We start from the raw sequence: 21,157 nt of genomic DNA, 5'->3' as shown, positions 1-21,157 counted from the left end.
CCCACCTCCCTTCCCTGCCTCCCGCCCGGCTCCCGGAGCCCACCATGGATCCGCAGGCGGTCTGGGGATGCTTTTGCCTGCTTTGCTTTTCCCTCCTGAGAGCAGCAAAAGGTAAGAGGGACTTTGGGCTGGTTTAACTCCAGGGACTCGACTCGATGTCCGGCGAGGTGAGAGCTTCATCCCAGCACTTACATTCCCGGCCTGCAGCCAAGCAGGGAACAGCGACTGGCAAACTGCAGACGGCATGAGCATCTCCTGAGGCCAGGAAATTTTGGGGATTGTGGAAGTCCTTTCTGGAAGGGTGAGGAAAGCCAGAGAGCTGGAGCTTTTTAAACTGCACACAGTGCAGAACTGTAAAAACTCCTCAGTCTGTCTCGCAGAGGAAAGCCCCAGGGACTGAGCTGGACTTCCATCGATTCATTTGTTGTTAAAAGCAGCAAAGCTATAAAACATTTCAGAAGTCCAGCAAGTGCATCAAATTTGCAAGACAATTTTAAGTGACTTCAGAAAACAGATTTGACTGGTTTTGTCATGGCAAGGGCAACCCTCCCCCCCTTCAATCTCACTTGTATATGAGCAAGAAAAGGGACTTCAAATAAGTCAAGAGAAATAAGATTAAAGCAGAGAGTTTTGATCTAAAGCTGTCCCATCAACTTCATTTTGTCTTAGCATAAAGACAGTGATTTAATTAGGAGTCAGAAGTTCTGATGGAAAACTCATAATGTGAAGGATTCAGCTTCTTTTCTCGCCTAAAGATGTTGATTGTGCCCCAGTTAATGCCCAGTGCTGAAAAGGCACTGGAGATATCCCTCCTGTCCATGGGCATGCTCAGGAAACTTCCCTTCAGGATTAAAGTGTGTTTCTTTGGCATTTCTAGAAGTCCTGAAGTGCCCAAGCAGAGCCACTGCTCCGGCCATCCTTTTTAAGGCAGGGCTGGAAACACCAGCCCAGAGAACACCCAAATATCCAAACCACAGGCACAAATAATTGCCCATGAAAACCTTCCCATCAGCTGGACTTCCCCTCCCAGGACGTGGAGTGATCCAAGTCATCAGCACCCCTGCAAGTCCGGGTGCCCGCTGGGATGAAGGTTTCTGGGTATGGAAAGTGGAGGTGATCCATGACCTCTTACCTTCAACATTTCCATCTTTCCACAGGGAATTTGCCGCTTTCTTTCCAGCCCAGGAGCCTGTACCAGTACCGGTACACCCTGGATGTCCAGCTGCAGCACACGTCCACACCATCCCCACGGGGAGCCCGGCTGCAGGCTGAGGCATTGATCCGGCTGCACCAGCTCTGGAGGGACCAGGGCGGGCAGGAGCTGCTCCAGGTGCAGGTGTGTACAGGGGTGGTACAGCCATCACAGCTGCTCCAGGTGTGTACAGGGGAGGTACAGTCATCACAGCTGCTCCAGGTGTGTACAGGGGTGGTACAGCCATCACAGCTGCTCCAGGTGTGTACAGGGGTAGTACAGCCATCACAGCCAGGTGTTCCTGCTGGGAACACCCCAGGAGCCGCAACCCCTTCCATTTCTAGCCCACACCAGCTGAAAAATGACCTCTCTGACCAAATCCATTGCCTGCAGGTAAAATACACTCCAGCTTTAGGGCAGACACTTGGTCACTGCTTTCTGCCATCTTCTGCTGTCATAGATCCATGACCTGAAGGCCCAACAACAGCCAGAAGAGGGGAAGAGCCAGGACAGCACCGGAGGTTCCCCTGTAGAGATTGCACTCAGCCCAGAGGCACAGGCAGAGCTCCAGCAGCCAGTGTTCATCTCTTGGACCAGTGGGAAGGTCAGCTCGTCACCTCCTGGGCTTGCTCATGCCCTCTGCAAGGCATTCCTGTCCTCATCCTAAATTTTCTGGGCTATGAAGCCCATAGGAGCTCCTGCTCCACCTCTGATTTCAGAGCAGAAGGAACGGGACAGAGTGGCCAGTGTCGGACCCTACATGGAGTCCTGTGCTCCAGAAAGACTCAGCTGGAGCTGCAGAATCCCATGTTAAAGCTCTTCAGTCCTAACCATGGGATGCAAGCTCCTTTCTGGCCTTCTCCTCTAAGGCTATGGAACCCCAGGGTGGGAAGGAAAGGGAAATTTTGTGTTCTTGCATTCACAGTCCTCATGCTATTGAGGGATGAGGGCCTCCTCGAGAAAATTCCTCAGGTGTCTACAGGGTGCTCTCAGGTTCCCTTCTGTCAGGGAAGGCAGCAGAGAGCCTGCAGGGTCCCCAGAGATGTCCCCTCAGCCAGGCACCACCTCCTGCCCTCCCAGGTCAAAGCCTTCTATGGGAATGAAGCGGAAAACATCCTGATCTCCAACCTGAAACGAGGCATCATCAGTCTGTTCCAGCTTCAGCCCCATGCCGGCACCACAGTGGAGGTAGGTCCAGAGCTGGGACCAAAAATCCAGGAATGCACCAGGAGAGCTGGCCCTGGAGCCTAGCCAGCCCAGGAACTTCAGCAGGGGGGACAAAATTCAGGATAAACAACATCGGGTCTGCTGCTCCAACCAGGCTGTGAGCAAGGATTACTCTTGGAAAGGCAGAAGATTTAAAATAAAATAACCTAATTTTCAGCAATAGGCACCCTTACAAAATTATAGTCTTTCCCTGGACAGTAGGAACAGCAGAGAAAAAACTCCACAAGCATTCCTGCCAAGCAGGATTTGCTTTGCCAGCAGCCAGCTGGAATGACCTGTGAACAACATGAAATAGCCTCAGAACCCCAAATGCAGTCACAGAGATGCTTAATTAAATCTAATTTACAAAGATGCCCAGATGGACTTGGAGCTATCCAGCCGCCCCTGATTTGTCCCACTTTCTAGATTTTAGATGCTGTTCTCTCTATTAGGTTGGCCTTTGTGTCTGTCCTCTCCACAGACTGTTTAATACTCGTGGTCACTCCCATTTGTGTTTCAGGAAGATGCCTCTGGAAGCTGCCAAGTCACCTACACTGTGTCCAACCATTCCATCACCAAGACCAAAGATCTCCTCAGCTGCTCAAAGCCAAAGTCTGGATTCACCTCCATAAACAAAGCAAGTCCATTGCTCTCACTGTGGGGGGGGCTCAGCTCGCACTGAGTACATCAGGGCCACCCCTAAAATCCTTTCACAGGTGGCCTTGGATTCCCATTCCCAGCTGGCTTCAGCCTTCTGCACCAGCTTGGGATGGGACTCAGACTCATCCTCAAAGTGGGATGCACCAACATCCCTTAGGAGGATCCTGAGGTGTCGAGGTGGGAAGGAGCAGTAAAGGTGCTCTGGGTCCCCCCATCCCCACTCTTGTTATCAGTTCTGAGCTGTCAGCTGATCCTGCTTGGGAAGGTGGAGATACAGGGATGTTTCCTGGGTCTCAGACTCATTGCATGGGGGATTAGTTTGACAGGTCTGTTTTGCTTAAAGCAGTAGGCTGTGCTCAGCCCTGACACAAACCCATGAAATCCCGTGGGTCTTAATGCAGTTATACCTGCCATAAACAAAATTTAAGTGTTTTTTTAAAATATACAAATTCTGCTGAATTCAGTATAAAAATGGGCATTGCCACGGAGACCCCACGGGCCCTGGCAGGGGTCTCAACACCACCTTGTTGTGCAAGTCCCTGTGGTGTCACCATTCTGTCCACCTGCATCAGCCGTGGGTGGGAGCATCCCCCTGCTGGTCCTCACCTGGTGTTGCCTTCTCCCACATCTGGGAAGAAGGCGGGCTCTTATGGATTTTCCCTTCCTACATTTTACAAGTGAAGTAGGTGACTTTGTGGGCTGGAATGTTCTTTTTCTGCTAATGTAAAGAGAGAAATCTCCTGGGGAGAAGGCAAGGGGGGAAAAGGTTGCATTTTTTTTTCTCCTTGCTTTTCCTTTTCCAAGATTTTTGGAGTCGAGTGGCAGCCCTCCAGCAGAAGCCAGTACATGGTGAAAGACAGCCTGCTCCAGTCAGTCCTGGTGGAGGAAAGCCACGTGGTGGCTCCAGCCCTGAGATCCCGCTCCAGCATCAAAATCAGTTCAAGGCAAGCAATAATCCCAACCAGTGGCCATGGAGGGTGGAAATCACAAAACTTTCCATTGACTGTTTCTCCCTTCACAGGCAGCAGCTCCAGCTGGTGTCTCCTGCAGTGCCTGGGCCGGCAGAGGTGTCTGGACAAAGCCTTAAGGATGTGCTGGCTGGCACGGGGGCACAGCCCCAGCCCCTGGGCATGGCCAGCCTGCCCTTCAGGAGGGTCTGCACCCACTGCCCATCGGTCAGTGATGCTACCGACCCCCAGAACTCACCAGGGGCTCTGCCTCAAGCTGGGCACTTGTGGGGCTTGGGGTTAAACCCCAGTGGTGCTTTTGGAGGGTCTGCTTTGGTGTAAACATTATCCCGTGATAACACGGGAGAAGAGGCTAAATCCCCCCTAACAAACCTCACCTTTGCAGCTGAGAGCCTTCCTGAAGGCTTTTGACAGGCAGAGAGTCAAAACAGACACCTCGAAGGTGGCGACAGCCTGGCAGTTCCAGAGGTTCATCCAGATGCTGCGCAGCGCCAAGAAGAGGGATGTCCTGCAGCTGCTGAGGAGAGCACCCGAGGAGACACGGTGAGAACCCCTGGAGCGATCTCTCCAAAATTCCGAGCACTGGACAAGACCTCCAGGGCCAGCTGGTGCTGCTCCATGCACCATCCCTGCTCCAGGCAGCCATCCTGACTTGTGGCAGTGTTCTCTGACTTCTCCTGTCCTGTCCAAGCACTGTTGGTTTTTGTGGGCCATGCCACTGATGACTTCCCTCTTCCTGCTCCAGCCCCTTCCTCGTGGAGGCAGCGGTGGCCACGCAGTCGGTGGCTTCCTTGGCAGCGCTCTCAGACTTCCTGGATTTCAGCAAGGAGCTCAAGTCCCTCCTGGAGAAGTTTCTCTACACAGCAGCTTTCTCCCCCCGGCCTTCAGGAGAGCTTCTCCACCTCGTCCTAGTGAGTACAGACACCTGTCTCTCTTCCCCGAGGGTCCTGCATCCGGGATGGATCCATACACCATGGCACAAGGAAAATGTTTCTGGAGAACTGTATTTTCCTGCTCATGGGATTGTAACACGGGACACTGGTGATGGGAGTAGATGCTTCTCAGAGGGAAAGAATCCAGCAGAAGATGCTTTGTGTCAGTGCATTAGAGATCATAAAATCTTAATTTAGTGGCACAGCATTTTATCCAATTAACTCATGCATGGCCTCCTTCAAGGCAAGTAAGAGCTAGTTTTCCCTTACTTGCTTGAGATAAGCAGTAAAGCATACTCCTCTTTTTTTTTTTTTTTTTTTTTTTTTCCTTTTCCTCATTTCCTTTTTCCTGCTTCCTGTTACCCCTTTCCTGATGCCCAGGACAAGCTGGATAGGAAGCAGTTGGCACCTGAGATCTGGGAAACAGGAGTAGTTGCTGTGGGCTCTCTGGTGGGCAAGCTGTGCCAGCAGAAGCTCTGTGGGCTGCAGGTGAGTCCTCTGCAATCCCTCACATTTAGCTTTTTGGGACACCCCCCCCCAATTCCAGGGGTGCCCAGAATATCTCCTGTCCTTCACCTCCCTCACCTCCTGCAAATCCCGAGCAGGTGGTGGAGCGTGGGGTGGAAACCCTCCTCAGGGGGCTCAGAGGTGCCGAGGAGGAGCCCGAGGTGGTCATTTACCTGCTGGCTCTGGGGAACGCGAGGCTCCCCGAGACCATCCCCACCCTCCTGGAGCTCGCCGAGGACGGTCCCACGGCTGTCACCACTGCAGCCACCTCTGCCCTGCAGCGATTCCCCGCTCCCCACATCTCCAGCAAGGTAGGAGAGGAAGTTGTGAGGCTTGGTGCTCCCCTCCCCACTCAAAGCCAAGCTGCCGGGGTGCACTTCACTCTCTCAATTGCCCCCTTCTCATCAGGTGAAGCGCGTGATGAGGAGGATTTTCCACCAGAAGAGGAAGAGTTATGACAAAACCTGTCGCCTGGCCGCTGCAGAAATCCTCCTGGATAACCACGCCCTGCCCATGGATGTCATCAACATCCTGCTGGCCACCAGCGAGATGGAGACAGAGATGGCCACGTTCCTGCTGCTGAAGGTCCAGAACAGCCTGCATGACCACCACCACCTGGCAAGGTGGGGCTTGAGGGGACCGGGTGCATTTTTCCCTCTGCTCTACATCACCTTTTTCTCCTCTTCCTCCACAATCCAGCTGTGGGTTTTGGACCAACATATCTTTAAAATGTGCTAGCATCACTTTGTGGGGGCTGCCTGCACATTCCTGGAGTAACAAAGGGGATGCAGATGCCACACAGCCAGGTGGAACCTGACATTCCTTATCATTCTGCCCCATGGCAGCAGGACCTAGGCTTGTGGTTTTGGCAGGGTCCTTGGAGGCTGAAGTTCTGGCTCCCAGGGCAGTGCACAATTTGTACCTGCATTAATCTTCCTGTCTGCACAGAACAAACCAAGCACTCGTGTTTTTCAGAGCTAAGCAAAAGCTGCACAAAAATATCTGCCTGGTTTAGCCTAATAAGCCAGAGAAAAAGAAAATTCCAGAGTAGGCCACATCTAATGCTTTCATTTTTTACTCACACTGCTCTGGGCAGTCACCAACCATGAGAAACACTTTGGCAAATTGTATTTCCTTCTGTAGTGACCACTGACCTTTTGCCTTCCCTCCCTCCCAGTGCTGACATATCCTTTCCCTCTCTTTTCCAGGAAGATAATGAAAGACATCATGGGAGACCCACGAATAAATAACTACAACTTCTTCTCTAAAGTCGGCATCTCCTCTTCTTTCTCAGGACCTCTGACAGGTGACAGCACAGAGGACACTGATCCCACAGTCCCCTCAGAGGGTTAAAGGAGGGGTTGGTGGGAAAAGGCAGCTTCCAGAGGAGGATTCAGGTCTATAGAATGCCCCAAAATCTCAGGGAGGTTTCTGAGAGCATCCCCCAGCACCAGCTGGCTGCCACCACCTGAGATATGAACATGGCCTTCTCTAACACAAACGTTTCCCAAATCCTGCTGGTTTGAAAAAGGAGCTTCAGCTGGAGATGAAACCAACAGCAGACTGCTGGTGGGAGTTTCTGTGCTTTCCCTGACAAGTCAAGATATTTCACTCCATTCCTCCATTCCTTTAGTATTTTTAATAAGATCTTCAAAGAGGAAGATTATCGTGCTGAGATTCAAAAGAAAGAATCAAACTTCAGAGACTGCAAAAAGCAGTCTTGCTAAATATCTGCTGAATTCTTCATCCCCATTTCTGTCCCTCTTCAAATTAGCTCAGTCTGGCCTTGCAGAGGGTCAGTGAAGGTGGAATAGCCAGGGAGAAAAAAATTAAACCAGCCTTGCAATGCTGCATCATTTGAGTGTTGCAAGAATGAAAGGAGAAGATGCAGAATGGTAGCACAGGTTTGGGTTGGAAGGGACCTTAAAGATCATCCTGTTACCACCCCCTTCCACCAGACACCCGGGGGTGCTCATGGGCATCTCTTTGCCTGTTAGTCACCCAGGACCTGACTTCCACTTTTGGGCTGGACCTGCTGTTTTTGGAGGGTGGATTCCTGAGGAAGAGCGTCTCCGACTTCTCCCTGCTCAGCCACGGCCAGCGGCTCCGTGCAGCTCAGGTGCCGGCGGGAGAGGGGCTGGAGGGGGGTGACAACACGAACCCTGTGGTGCCACTGCTGTCCCTGTGTCCCCTCTTAACCTCCCTGTGGTGCTTCAGCATGTCCTGTATCAGAAAAAGGCAAATTCCCAAATCGCCGGTGTGAAACCAGACACTCCTGCTCCTGAGAAGGGAGCCCCCTGCTACCCCAAAAAACAGAGGATGCAACTCTGCTACCTCAGGGTGCTCAGGGATGGCTTGGATGCCTCATCCAAGTCACTCCATCGCTGATATCCTGCTCCTGTCCACCTCTGTCTTGCAGGTCATCTTTGAAGCGCAAGGGATGGAGTCGATGATGGGAGAAAACCTCTCGGAAGGGGAAGAGGAGCCAGAGCTCATGGCTGGGATGTCGGCCACCTTCTTTGACGTCCAGTTGCGGCCAATCATCTTCTTCCAGGGATACACAGACCTCATGGCCAAGGTCCTGCTGAGCAGTGGAGAGCCCACCAGTGTGTTCAGAGGGAACCTCCTGCTGATGGACCATCACCAGGTACTGGATGGGGGGGAAGCAGTGGCCTGTCTCCACACCACGTCCCAGTGAATCCAGTGAAACGAGCCTGTGGACGTCACACACCCCAGACACAGATCTGAGAGCGAGGTGGCACCGCCAGATGTGTCTTGGGGTTGGCAAAGCAGCGGGATGGCTTGCCCTGCCATGGGAGACCCGTGGCTGGAGCTGCCCCCTTGCAGGCCCAGCTGCAGGGCTGGGATGGACATTGCCAGCAGCCACAAGGCCCTGCCAGTGTCAGCCACTCATGCAAGAGCAGTGCCTGGTCACAGGAAGCTCTGCCTTTTCCATCTTCCAGGTCATTCCTCTGCAGTCTGGCCTCCAAGTGACCATCAAACTCCAGGGTGGGCTGGGGCTGGACATTTCAGCTGACATGGACGTGAGCATTTGGGAGCAGGAACTGAAAACCAGCGTCAATGCGAGGTCAGCCTGGCTCTGGGAATGGGAATACTGGGGCGGGGGAAAGGGTGGATTCCCACAGCTCCCTGCTCTTCTCCTGGTGGGTCCAGCCTTTCCTGGTGCTCACACACACATTTTCCATGGCCAGACCTCTAACTGAGGTGTTTATGGAGTTGTTTGGTGCCCGGCACAGGCCATTGCTCTGTGACCAGACCCTACGTGCTTCTCTCTCCCAGGGGAAGCCTTGCCATGGATTTCCAGGCAGAACTAGATTCCCCTTTCCTCCAAGCCACCCTGAGGAGCCAGACAGAGGTGGAGACCTCGATGCACTTCGACACCAAGCTGAGGTTTTCCAGCAGCCCTGTGCTCATGTGCCTGCAGCTGAGAGAGGAACAGGTCCCATACAGGTAGCACCAGATCCTGTAGAAACATCCTGCTGGGCTTGAGATACAGGAGGACTTCTTGGGAAGAGGAGAGAATTAATGGTTGCACTTACTGGGTGGGACTTGGTAGGGATGAGGGAAGGGCACCACAATTTCCCGATATGGGTGGAAGCACCATCCATATGACCACCAGGAGATGGTGACTGGGCTGGTCTGGGAGGAGAAGGACGCGATCCACCCCCAGCACAGGCTCCTGACCATCCTGCTGTCACTCTGTCCCACAGAGAAGTCCTCACAGTTTCCCAGACTGCCGGGAGCCAGAGCAGCACCTCTCGGAAAGGCCGGCGTGGCACCGTGCCCGGGAGGGAATTTGCCTTGCACCAAACCAATTCCAAGGTCTGCAACCTCCTGCTGACTGCAGAGAAACAATAAGGAGTCAGAGCACTTTGGGATTCTCCTCCACAGCCACCTTTGAATGGGAAAAATGCTGCAATAAGGCCATCAGAAGGGACCACAGGAGGAGCTGCTGAAGAACAGACACACCTTGCCTCCAAACCTGCCCTCACCCCCCGGAGGCTGAGATTTCCCCCTCCTGGATTCCTCCCCTCCATGGGGAAGAGCCTGGCTGGAAGCCAAGCTTTTCCCAGTGAAAAACAGCCTTGTTTGGCAAGTGAATGACTTTCTGAGAGCCCAAGAAACCCTCCTGGAGGGCTGGGTGTCCAAAATGCTGTGTTTTCTCCCTATTTATCAAAGCTGTCAGGAGGGGGACACATCTGCAGCCAGCTGCAAGTCCCCAGTGGGGGGAATAAATGACTTTCCTAGGTTGGGAGGTTGGCCTCCCAAGCTGAATTGTTATGATCCACCACCACCCAACACCTCCAGCACTGGTGGGAGGCTAGTGAGGAAAAAGCAGCATTTATTCATTCCTTCCTGATAATAATGTGCCTTGGAAGTATTTTTAGCCCTTTTTTCGTGTGTTTGTGGTACAAACCAAGCTTTTTAGGAAAGAAAAGAGGGATATGGAGTATCTTCTGTTTTTAATTATGAGCCTGAAACATTAGCACTGAGTCTCCTGGTTCAGTGGAGGACACTTGCCTGGGTTTTCCATCTGGAGACACCAATTACAAGTGCTTTGGTTATGTACAGAAATAAATGCCCTGTATTTTTATATTGTCTCTGACTTAACTTTCCTGGACACATGGAAGGGAAGAAGGGAGAGGCACTTCCAGCAAGAACCTGCTTTGTAGGTCTGTATTTAGGGCGCTCCCTTTCTTCTTTCTCCTCCTTTAGAGATTGACAAAGGCATTTATTTGTCATCCAGCTGATATTTACCCCAAATCAGCTGAACTCCTAGTCCCAAGTGATACTTGTCCTGCCAGAGGGACCAGGTCCTGTAGCTGGGATTGGAGTTGGGAATGTGTTTCCAGACCCTTTGGAAGGGGTGAGGACATCTGAATATGGATTTCACCAGTCTGCATTGCTGCTGGAAGCTTTGCTGTCCTGCTGAGCCACTGAATCCTGAAGTTTTCCAAGCCCTTCCAATTAATTTTTTTTTTTTCCCCAGTCCTGGTTAGATGTTAAAACAGCAATGAAGGAACATGGGCTTTTTGGTAAAGTCACCCATTTCCTTGGCAGTGGCTCCAAACCCTCCCAGAAGGGACCTTTCAGCCCCAGGTCCCCAGAAAAGGTGACATTGTGCCCGCAGAGCTGGAATGGAGTCACCCCAGCTTAAGTGGGCAGAAAGGGACCTGGACCTGGGTGTATTTTATCCAGCCTGTTCCAGTGCTTGACAGGCCTCTCCGTGCAGAAATTTTTCCTCATTTCCAACCTCCCCCGGCACAGCTTGAGGCCGTTTCCCCTTGTCCTATCCCCTCTGGCTGTCCCCTCCTGTCAGGAGTTGTGCAGAGCCACAAGGTCCCCCCTGAGCCTCCTTTTCTCCAGGCTGAGCCCCTTCCCAGCTCCCTCAGCCTCCCAAAGAGTCATTCCACCCAGCAGCGAGGGAAAGGGACAATCGGGCAGCGTTGGAGTGCCAGATGTGACTCCTGGTGAAGACCCCGCAGGACAGCCACTGTCCATCCATCTCCCAGGAATGTCGCCAGGGGAGCAGCGCTCCTGCCGCCTCTCCGGGAGCCGCTTTCCGTGTGGAGCTGCCGATCAGCAGTGACCTCCAGCGGCTGCAGCCGGACCCCATGGAGATCTCAGGACCAAACCCCGGCTCCCCAGGGATGTCCCACAAGCGGCACACGAGGTCGAGGGACCTCTGCGATGGACCAGGACTGGCCCTCGGCAGCCCCTCACCCTTCTGACCGGCTTTTGGGTGGCAATGCCGGCCCCTCCTGACCTCCAGGCTTGCCAGCACGAGCAGTTTCCCACGTTTTCTTTCCCCCTGCAAGCCACTCGTATTGCCAGGACATCCCATCCAGCCCTCAGGAGAGCACAAGGACACCACTCACCAAACAGGGCAATAAAACATTATCTGCCTGTCTGTTCCAGCTGCCTGCAGAGACAAAGCTACCACGAGAAAGAGTGAGGGAATGCATCTGAAGAACAGCAAGGATCGTCTCTCCTTGGGAATTTAGTGGAGAGGCAGCTCTGCAGTGCTGGGATAGAGCTCTCTCTGATCAGCCACTGCTCTCTCCTTCCTAGGCAATACAAACAATTGTATTTCCTGATTGCTGGGCCCCAGAGACTCCCCAGACTCCACGAAAAAAAAAAAAAACAAAAACAAAAAAAAAAAAAAAAACCTTCAGTTTATAACTCACCAAACCTGCGGTGAAAATCCCAGCACTGAACTGTAGCAACAGCAAACCTCACTTGAAGCTGCAGCTGCCAAACCTCCACTGCAGAGCTGGCATCTGCCTTGGGACATGCACGTCACTCCAGGATCCCTGCAGGGCTTTCCTGGGACATGCACATGCTTATCTGACAGCCACAGTGCAATCAGTCTGGAGCATCCAAGGGGCAGCAACTGGCAGGGTTGCTGTTATAACCTGCCCAGCAATCAGGAATGCAGGGAGAAAGCTGGGAAGCTGCAACGGGACACAGCTGGGCAAACCACAGCAGCTGTGCCATGAGTAGATCCCTGCAGGAAAAGCTGGGGGGGAAAGCTCAGGGCCAGGGGTGGTGAGTCAGGCAGGGAGACTGGAAGTGGCTGAGCTGAGCCAACAAGGCTCCAGGGCTGAGATAAAACCCTTTGGCAAAAGCCACGGGAAAGAAAGCTGAAGCTTTCCTAGAAAACTGCTCCACCCACTCCATCCTGGCCAGGAGTGTGTGTATGGAAGGGATGCAATAGATGCTGTAGGAAAAGTAGAAGTGAAGAAGTGTTTGGAGACACAGCCATAATTCCAGTTCCCATGGGGACAAGCACCTGCTCTGCCCCATCTCACAGAACCCAAATTCCTGACTGGTTTGGGTTGGAAGGGACTTTAAATCTCATTTCATTCCACCTCCTGCCATGGGCAGGGCATCCTCCACCAGACCAAGTTGCTCCAAGACCCGTCCAACCTGGCCTGGCCTGGCCATCCCAGCAAGAAAAGCCACAACCATGCCAGCTGCAGGTCTTGAAGTCTCTCCTATCCCCTACAAACCCAAAAATCCCTCCTTGCCCAAATATTGTGGCTGCTGCAGCCTAAAGACCTGAAGGTGTGATGAGCTGTAGTGATGCTGTGTGGAAGGGAAGTACCCAACAGACAGGTGGAAGAGTTTTTTCCATGGTAAAATCCAGGCAGGGCTTTTAAACCACTTGTAAAAGCAGGTACTGCAAAGATCCAGAGGAATCCAGTATGGCTGGGTTTTAAGGAATGACCTGGTAGGGCTTGGGTTTAACCTTTTAGGAAGGGCCATTAAAAACACAAGGGGAAGGACTGAGCGACTTCATTACCCCAAAAGGCTTCGTGGTTCCACCATCAGTCTGAGAACCAGAGAGACTATTAAAAGGAGACATTTAAAAGGGTGTAAAGCAGGAAAGAGGAAAATTAAGCCTTTTTTTGAGGGATTACAGCAGCATCAATGACAACCAATGAAATCAATCACCAACATCTATGAAGTTTCCACAGGAAGCACCATTTTGTGTGAGTTTTAGAGCAGCTCCCACACCCCCTGAGGGCAAAGCCACTTCTCACCTCCCTCCCATGCAAGTGCCACCAGCTGGCCATTGCTGCCATGGTCCTTGATAAAAAGTGGCACTGGGGACCACTCAAGTGTCCCCTCCCAGCCGTGCCCTGCGGAGCAAAGGGCTGCAAGCAAGGCAGGGAGTGCTCCTAGAGAGGGAAGCTGCTGCTTTGAGGATGGAGTGGAGCATCCATAAGCTGGGACAACCCAGGCAGCACCAAACCTTGTAAGAGAGTTTCCCTAAAAACCCCGGCAACAGGAACTGGGTTTTGGCATCAAACAGGAAAAAGGGGGCTGCCAACACACACCCTGACACTTCCTCTCTGGCCTCATCCCATCCCTGGTTTCACCTCTCTACATTTTTTACCTGGCCATGGCATCTGGGGCTCTTTTTGGCCTGAACCATTAATCCAGCAATATTTATTTTTGCACTGGCTTAACTGTTGATGTGTGTGTATCTCTAGAGGTTTTCCTCCTTCTCAAAACAGCAATGTGAAACTCTGGCTGATAAAGAGGAGGGACTGGGTTGAAGTAACACAAAGTAAATCCATTTCAACAAGCACACGTGGGTCACGCTCTTATTTTCCCCTCCACACACTCATCCCCAAAACAGATCAACAGCAAGAGATTTTTATGTGGATTTATTTTTTTTTTTTTACATTATGTTAGAGTTAAAAAAAAAAAAAAAAAAAAAAGAACCCAACAAAATTAATAAATATTAAAAGTTAAAAAGCTCTGAATCTCGTATGTACAAAACTTTATACATCATGGTAACACTGGACAAGGTTACAGCACAGGGACGACTCCATGCACCCACCTGGCTTAGGAGGGTGCAGGGGTTCAGAGTCATCCTCTCCTCTTGGAGACAGGACCAGAGACAGGACAAAGCCACCCAAGCTCAGCCTGCCTTCAGCTGGGATAAATTCCCCATCCCTGCAAGTGTTCAAGGCCAGGATGGGGCTTGCAGCAACCTGGTCTAGTGGAAGGTGTCCCTGCCCATGGCAGGAGGGCTGGAACTAGATGAGCTTTACAGCTCCTTCCAGCCCAAAGCATTCCAGGATTCCACGGAACACGCAGCGCTGGGTGCCAGCCCTGCAACATCACCACCCCAGAGCAGCCACAGTTGGTGGGGGGAGGTTATCACAGCCTGCTTTAGATCTCCCCCACCTCTCAGGAGATCCTGAGGTCAGGATTAGCACCCGCAGTGCAGCTCCCTGCCCAAACCAGTCCACCCCAGGGACTGTGGGTGCAAGGAGCTGGGTCAGTCCCCAGCCCCAGCTCTCCCCTGAGGTGTAGCGAGGGACCACTGCAAATATTCCTTAAGCAAGAAAGCACCAAAGCCTAGGCCAGCACGGAAGGAAGGGGAGCAGCTGGGAATTCTGGAGGAAGGACATCACAGCCCATTTTGGAGGGGAAAGGAGGTCTTTTTGTTATGCTCCTCAGAGAGCAAACAAAGCGTTATCTTTGGCACAATAAATAAATGCTGGCGCTCCCGTGGAGGGGCTGGCAAGGGTCACGGCAGTGGTAGAGACATTCCAAGGGATGAACCCCACCCTGGTATCCCCACAGGAGCCCCTGTGGGTACCAGTACCTGCATGTCCTGGGTCTGGGCACTCCACAGGCCCCTCCATGTGCCCACTCACACAAGGTGTGCCAGCTGTGTGGCTCAGACAGATGGGGGGGCTTTGTTCCATGTTTTGGGTTGCCCACCTAAGGCCAAAGGGCAGCACCCAGGAGGCCGGTGACCTCCAGCCTCAGGTGCTTTAAGAGGAGGTGGAAAAACGCTTGTCCAGCTGTGCCTCGGCAGCAGGAGGGTGTTGGGAAGCTCTGGGGGAGCAATGCAGAGTCCAATGCTTGAAACATCCAGAATGCAGAGGGGTCATTTCAGTCAAAGCAAGCACCTCAAGCCTGTCACAGTCCATGCCAGACTGGGAAAATCACCCCAGCCACCTCAGCAGCAAGCCCTGGCTACCTGCAGAGCTCACAAACACTGTCCCTAGGGATGCCACATCCTATTCCTTGGATACCAGGGAAGCAGGAGCCTCAGGGCCAGCGGATGCACCCACTGGCCTGTCTGCCAAGCCTTGCCTTCCCGGGACTCCACCTCCCCATTCCCACAACTTCCTCCTCCACAGATGCCCACCTTCCCCTGCCACTGCACCCAGAGGTGCCCTAAGTACCAAAACCATGGAAGCCCCCTCAGGGACACCATTTTCAGGTTTTTGAGGACTGAAACTTATCAAGGCAAACCCTGTGCCCAGAGCTGGCCCAACACCCAGCAAGGAGAGGGCAGCCCAAGGCTCCTAAAGTGCTGTGCAAATGTTTAGTACTTGGCACAATAATTTGTAACAGCATTAATCACCCCTTTCCACCTCTCCCCAAGCAATGAGAGATGCAGATGAATCCTTGTCTCTCTCCTCTCCTTGTAACTGCCCCTAAAATCCACTCCTGGCTTCCCAGTCACTCCCATTTCCCTTCTGGGGAAGCTGTTGCTGCCCCAGAGGCACTGGGTCCAAGGGTGAGGGATGAGGCTGGTGATCCTGGCGAGCCTGGGCATCGGTATCAGCTCGAGGCTGGCCAAGGGCAGTACTGGCTAAAAAAACAGTCGCTCCCAGGTGACAGGCATTTCTGACATCAATTTTTGGTCTTTGACCTGTGGTTCTTATTGCTCACTTTGGAATCTCCTGGACCATCTCCTTCCTCCAGGACTCTATGCTTGTCACGTTCCACCTTCCCCCAGACATGTTTCCCAAACTCCCTACCCCAGCAAGGACAGCCAAAGCAGCAGTTTGGGATTTCCCCACATTTCCCCTCTCCTCACTTCACCACCTCCCCTCCAGTTTCCCTGCCCAGATTCCCAGGATCCTCCCATTGCTATCCCTAAGCTCCAGGGCTGAACCACCAAGCCGGGACCCTCCTGTCCAGCACATCCTGTGTTGCTGCTTGGAGCAGGGGGAAGGAAAATGCAACATTAAAGCCACCCCCCTCCCACATCTTTTTAGCACCTTGGGAGGAAGCAGCCTGTGTACCCGCAGCTTTTTTTGCTCTTTTCCACCTTTTTTCCCAAAAACCACCATGTCAAAAACCACCATGGCACGGCTGGGAGGGCAAGCAGGACCATGGGAAATGAGTGGTTTTCCCAGGAATTTCTGGATGTGGAGCCAGGTCACTCCCAAACCTGGCAGCGTCACCCATGAAAACCATCGCTGGAAGTTGCGGGAGAGGAAAAAGATGGAGGGAATGGGAGGGAAGAGGGAGAAGGGCTTTCCCTGCCTCACAGTGAGGTGGTCCCGAGAAGGTTACCTGCCCCCCTGGCCCCTTCCTGGCTCCCTCGGGGCTGGCAGCTCTCCTGGAGAAGCACCACTGATGGATACCCCAGGTGCCAGAGTGGGGTCCCCACCAGGCTCCCCCCGAGCCGGGGTCGTGGGGTAGGGGAAGAGTGCCAGAGCGGGGCTGGGAGTGGTGGTTCCCGGGGGAATGCTGGTGACAGGGGGTGAGCCAGTGGTGGAGGAGGCTTTCTTCCCACAGGATTCGCAGCAGAGCTTGTTGTACCCAGGGATGGAGCAGTAACGAGCCAGGACCTCCATCTGGCAGAAGATGGACTTGTCCCCGAGGCAAGGCTCCCCTGGAGAGGGACAGAGCAGCACAAAATAAGGTGGCATTAGGCTCCCAGCCCTGCACCTCTCCAATGGGATTCCCAAAGGGAACAAGGTACCCTTTCAGGGTGCTGCCTATCCACACAGGAAGCAGGCAAGAGGGACCTGGAAAATGAAGCCGAAGCACTGAAGGATTCTGTGCATGGAGAAAAAACACAGAGAGCAAGAGATGCCCCAAACCAAAATGCACTGAGCCCCAGCTATGAAGGACTCCAAAGGGGGAAAAACCAGAAGCTTGCTTTAAAAAATTCCAAGGTAAAAAGGAAAGGGCATAAAGACCGGGAGGCAAAAGGAGCTCAACACAGAAACTGCAGGACCTCGTACACCACAAGATGGCAATGGAGCAACGCACTTTGGAGCAGAGGCCTCGGGGATGCAGCAGCGGAGGCTGAAACTCCCCAGGAGCACTGCTGAGTGCTCTCCCACCTCTGCACTTCCCGCAGGGAGCTGCAGAAGTCCTCGGAAGGGTTATCCTGGCCGCCCTTACACGAGCACTTACTGGAGGAGATCTTGCTCACGGGGTTTTTGGCTCCGTCCTGGGGCACCCGCTGCCCTTTGGTCGTGCCGTGGTCACCGGCATCGGCACTGGTGGTGATGCCGGAGAGTTTCCCTGCAGAGAGAGCACCACGATGCCCAGCAGCCACGGGAGGCTGAGGGCACTCAAAATATCTCGGGAAGGTGTTTGGTTTGTTTTATGGGATCTCCTTAAAAACTAAATCCTTTAAGCACCCAGCATTTAAGCCACTCAAACCCCACCCAAGATAAACTCTAGGGTGCCCATCTCCACCAGCTCATCACAAGTTCAAACTGTAAGAAAACCCAAAACCAGCCAATGCCAGGGCTAAGAGCAGAGAAGGGAAATATTTTGGCTGGCTTTTAAGTTTGTTTTACTGTCAGCCGCAACAGGGACATTCAAGCCAACCTTGTCCGCTGGCATCCCCTGAAGCCACAACGGGCTGGAGGCATTTGTGGGAGCTGGTCCCCACCAGCACACGCCCCATCCCAGTGCCACCTCCTCCTCCTCCTCCTCTCTCCTCTCACCTGGGCAGAGGGCCACGTGGCAGCCCTGGATGGCCTCTGGCTTGTCACCCTCGCAGCGTGCGCCGCTGTCACTGCCCTTGCACACCACCTGCCGCTGCTGGACGCCTTCCCCGCAGGTCACTGAGCACTGCGCCCAGACAGACAGACAGGCCGTCAGCGACGGCATGGGGACAGCCCCCACATCCCCCCAGGATGTGCTGGTGATATTCCTCAGGTGGATTTTGCTTTCTGATGTGGGGTTTCCCTCCCTTGTCTCCCAAACCTCCACGCTCTCTGCACAGGGATGCTCTCTCCTCTGTCATTTTTCCTTGTATCCTTATCCCCAGAAGTTTTCAAAGCCGGGCTTGGAGCAACCTGGTCTAGCGGAAGGTGACGTGACCAAGACAAGGGGTTGGAATGAGATAGGTTTTAAGGTCCCTTCCAACCCAAACCATTGCAGGATTCTGTGAAAACATCACTGTCTCTCGTACCCTTATCTCCACCAAGGCCAGGCCGGATGGGACTCTGAGCAACCTGTTCTAAGGGAAAGTGTCCCTGTCCATGGCAGGGGGGTTGGACTAGATGACCTTTACAGCTCCCTTTGAACCAAACCATTCTAGGATTCTACTCCATGACCCCTGTAAGCACCTGACCTTCACACCCACCCCTCCTTCCAGGGGCTTCCTCACCTCGGACCAGGCTCCTGTCCTCCACTGTGCAGGGCAGGGCAGGCGGCCGCAGGGCCGGCGCGTCTCGGGGCGCTGCCCGGGGCAGTATTTGGTGTGCAGGGTGCGGTTGGTGCCGTCCTGCAGGCGCTGCACGCACTGCACCGCCCGTGCCTGCACCCCCAGCTTCCCGCAGGAGCGGCTGCAGGCGCCCCACTCCTCAGCCACCCACCTGCCAGGGTGGGAAGACGGACAAGGAGAAGGCATTTGAGGCGATGCTTATGCTGGGAAGCGGCTGGAAACGCTCCCAACGCGACCCCAAACCGCCCCCATGAGGAATGGGAGCACCACACAGAGAGGACTTACATGGGCTGGGAGCACTCCTGGAGGTTACAGCGCCTCCGGATTGGCTTTGGCTTCTTGCCGTTGTCACAGAAGTTCCTATGCACCATCCGGCTGTCACTCTTGCGACGGCAGCCGTACTTGGTGTACTGGATGCCTGAGGGGGCAGAGCATGGGCAGTGAGGTGATGGGTGTGGGAATCCCTGCAGGTTCCTCCTGGTCCTTCTCCTGCATCCCTGCTGGGATATGCACCCCCAGATGTCACCACTCAGGTGGGACTCAGGGTTTGCTGAGGATGCTCGTGTGGCAGCTGAACCCACCGCCGGGGTTCCCCAGGCTGCTGTGGAGTGCAGACAGCTCATGGAAAATGTCCCAGCTCATGGCAGGGGTTTGGACCAGGTGACCTTTAAAGGCTCCTTCCAACCCAAACCACTCTGATTCCCAAAGCACAAGGTGCTCTCCACAATCTGAGAGTCAGATCCCAGTGGCCGTATGAAAACAAGGCCTTGGGAGATCAGCCACATGAATATCCTGGGCTTTGGAATTGTGGCTGTGCTCAGGGGTACAAGCTGAGATGAGTTTCTGTCTTCACTCAGCCTAATGAATTTCCACAATGCCCTTTTCCCCCCACCTCTCTTTTTCTCCCCTTTCCCTTTTCGTTTGCCACAGAGGTTTTCACCAGCTAACCTCACGCCTACTTCTGCACAAACTTTAGTAGTGGTCATCTTCAAAATCACCATTTCTTGGCTCAAATCCAGTTAAAGACAGCCAAGGAATTCAAAAATCCTAGCAGGTCCATGGAGAGACAAAGTTACACACACGCAATCACGCAAGCCTGTTTCTGTATGAAATCCGGCTAAAATGCTCACTTGAACTGCTTTGCAATAATTTCTCCTTGCCAGAGATGCCCCAAGGGGCTCACACACCCTCTACCATATCCAAGCACCCCCCCAAGCATGCCCTGTAGGCTGTTATGAAGAGGAAGTTACCTCCTCCACACGCCTTGGAGCACTGGGACCAGCTCTTGAGGGCCCACTCGTAGGAATCCATCTCCTCCAGCAGGACATTGTTATTTCCAATCATGGGCAGCAGGTCTTCATGGATGATGTACCGGTACACGAGGCTGCTCCTCACCTCCTCCTCCTGAGAGATGACCTGCAGGCACAGAGGGAGCGGAGAGGGGGAGGAATGATGCCATGGGAAAGGGACCGCATGGCAAGGTGGTCTATGCCCAAAACTGGGACACAGATGGATGGGAGCACAGACCTGCCATTCCCCGCATGTCAGGGAACCCAACCTCTAATTCCCCACATACCAGCATAACTAAAATGGGATTTGGAGTCATAAACAATTGCTGCAGAGCAAAATGGAGCAACACATCCTTGTGCCATTCCCTCACACAGCTGGTCACCCCTTGGTGCTTCTGGCTGGCTCATTCCCTGGATTTAATGACATGCCCTCTTCCTCTACCCACATCCTTCCATCACCTGCCACATCACACCTCAGACCACCTCCCTGTCTCTGACACTCGTCCCCAAGCCCCCAAGAGCATGTGCCAGCCAGGCTTACCAAAACACTGATGGCCTCGTGCAGGGGACCGCTGGTTTTCAGGCTCTCCTTGCCTTGTTCCACAGTGTACTCCCACTCCAAGCCCATCTCAATGAACACCTGGCTTTTGGCTTCGTGGCCCTTGGCATTCAGGATGAAGTTCCCCGTGGCTTGATTCTTAACAGCTGGAGGAGAAAGGAGATCTTTTCAATATCATTCCCTCTGGCCACTCACTTTGGAGGATGGGAATGACCTACACAAGACCCTCTTTGGTGGGAATTATGAGAAAGGGGTTGAGAAAGGGTGAAGGGAGAGGTGGATTAGGGCATGCTCACCGATGCTGTGGGATGCTGGCTCCATCTCTTCTATCTGAAGGTGCCTTGCTCCAGCTGGGATCTCAAACATCTTCAAAACACCTGAAAGGGTGGGAAGAAGGATGGAGAGAAGAGAAAGAAAGACAGAGCAAGTTTCCTCCAACTGGACACATGAATCCAGGTCGTGAATCTGCTTCCAAACCCACCCAGCCCTCTCACCTGGCTGCTTGGGGGTCTTGGCCAACGTGCCCTTCACCGTCCGGCAGTGGGAATTGTCCCCACCGCAGACCCCACACTTGTCATCCTGCTTCAGGGAGCCAACCTCCTTGTCACAGCCGACGTGCTGGCACCCAGGGGAGGAAAGGACAAGCCTGGGGTTACGTGCCTGAGGTCCAGCCTGGGGTTACAGCCCTGCAGCCCAGCCCAGGCTTACAGCCCTGCAGCCCAGCACAGGATTACAGCCCCACGGCCCAGCCCATCACTCCACCATCCCCCTTTGCTGCACAAAGGCTTGGTCCCCAGGGCAAAAACCCATGCCCCCAAGGGGCTGAGCTCTCTCCTGGCCAGGGGAAGGACAGGGACAGCCCCAC

At 53.6% G+C, this 21,157-nt stretch overlaps 2 protein-coding genes across 4 annotated transcripts in view; one reads left to right on the top strand and one right to left on the bottom strand.

The window, feature by feature from the left end:
* The first annotated feature begins 44 nt into the window (after positions 1–44).
* LOC128810479 (microsomal triglyceride transfer protein-like) lies at positions 45–10,040 on the top strand. Its single transcript, XM_053983336.1, has 18 exons — positions 45–111; positions 1,158–1,336; positions 1,653–1,796; positions 2,273–2,380; positions 2,919–3,035; positions 3,863–4,002; positions 4,080–4,233; positions 4,412–4,569; positions 4,772–4,937; positions 5,340–5,447; positions 5,564–5,776; positions 5,874–6,088; positions 6,674–6,771; positions 7,463–7,584; positions 7,885–8,112; positions 8,429–8,553; positions 8,766–8,936; positions 9,197–10,040. The coding sequence occupies exons 1-18, from the start codon at positions 45–47 to the stop codon at positions 9,342–9,344; spliced, it is 2,661 nt and encodes an 886-aa protein (XP_053839311.1). The 3' UTR covers positions 9,345–10,040.
* A 3,642-nt stretch (positions 10,041–13,682) lies between these two features.
* The window catches only part of ADAMTS14 (ADAM metallopeptidase with thrombospondin type 1 motif 14), a 29,797-nt gene continuing 22,322 nt past the window's right edge, over positions 13,683–21,157 (bottom strand). For 2 of the 3 annotated variants that reach the window (XM_053983331.1, XM_053983332.1), the window contains exons 14-22: positions 20,787–20,910; positions 20,589–20,669; positions 20,275–20,438; positions 19,695–19,860; positions 18,730–18,862; positions 18,388–18,595; positions 17,720–17,846; positions 17,178–17,288; positions 13,683–16,647 (exon numbers count right to left, since the gene is read on the bottom strand). In XM_053983331.1, coding sequence (XP_053839306.1) covers positions 16,322–16,647; positions 17,178–17,288; positions 17,720–17,846; positions 18,388–18,595; positions 18,730–18,862; positions 19,695–19,860; positions 20,275–20,438; positions 20,589–20,669; positions 20,787–20,910 — 1,440 coding nt within the window. In that variant the 3' untranslated portion in view covers positions 13,683–16,321. Of the gene's footprint in view, positions 16,648–17,177; positions 17,289–17,719; positions 17,847–18,387; positions 18,596–18,729; positions 18,863–19,694; positions 19,861–20,274; positions 20,439–20,588; positions 20,911–21,157 lie in introns of all 3 variants that reach the window. The other variant, XM_053983330.1, reaches the window with a different exon arrangement.

The sequence above is a fragment of the Vidua macroura genome, chromosome 8 (genome assembly GCF_024509145.1).
Source record: "Vidua macroura isolate BioBank_ID:100142 chromosome 8, ASM2450914v1, whole genome shotgun sequence".
Lineage (NCBI taxonomy): Eukaryota > Metazoa > Chordata > Aves > Passeriformes > Viduidae > Vidua > Vidua macroura.
This window is presented reverse-complemented; position numbering and strand designations above follow the sequence as displayed.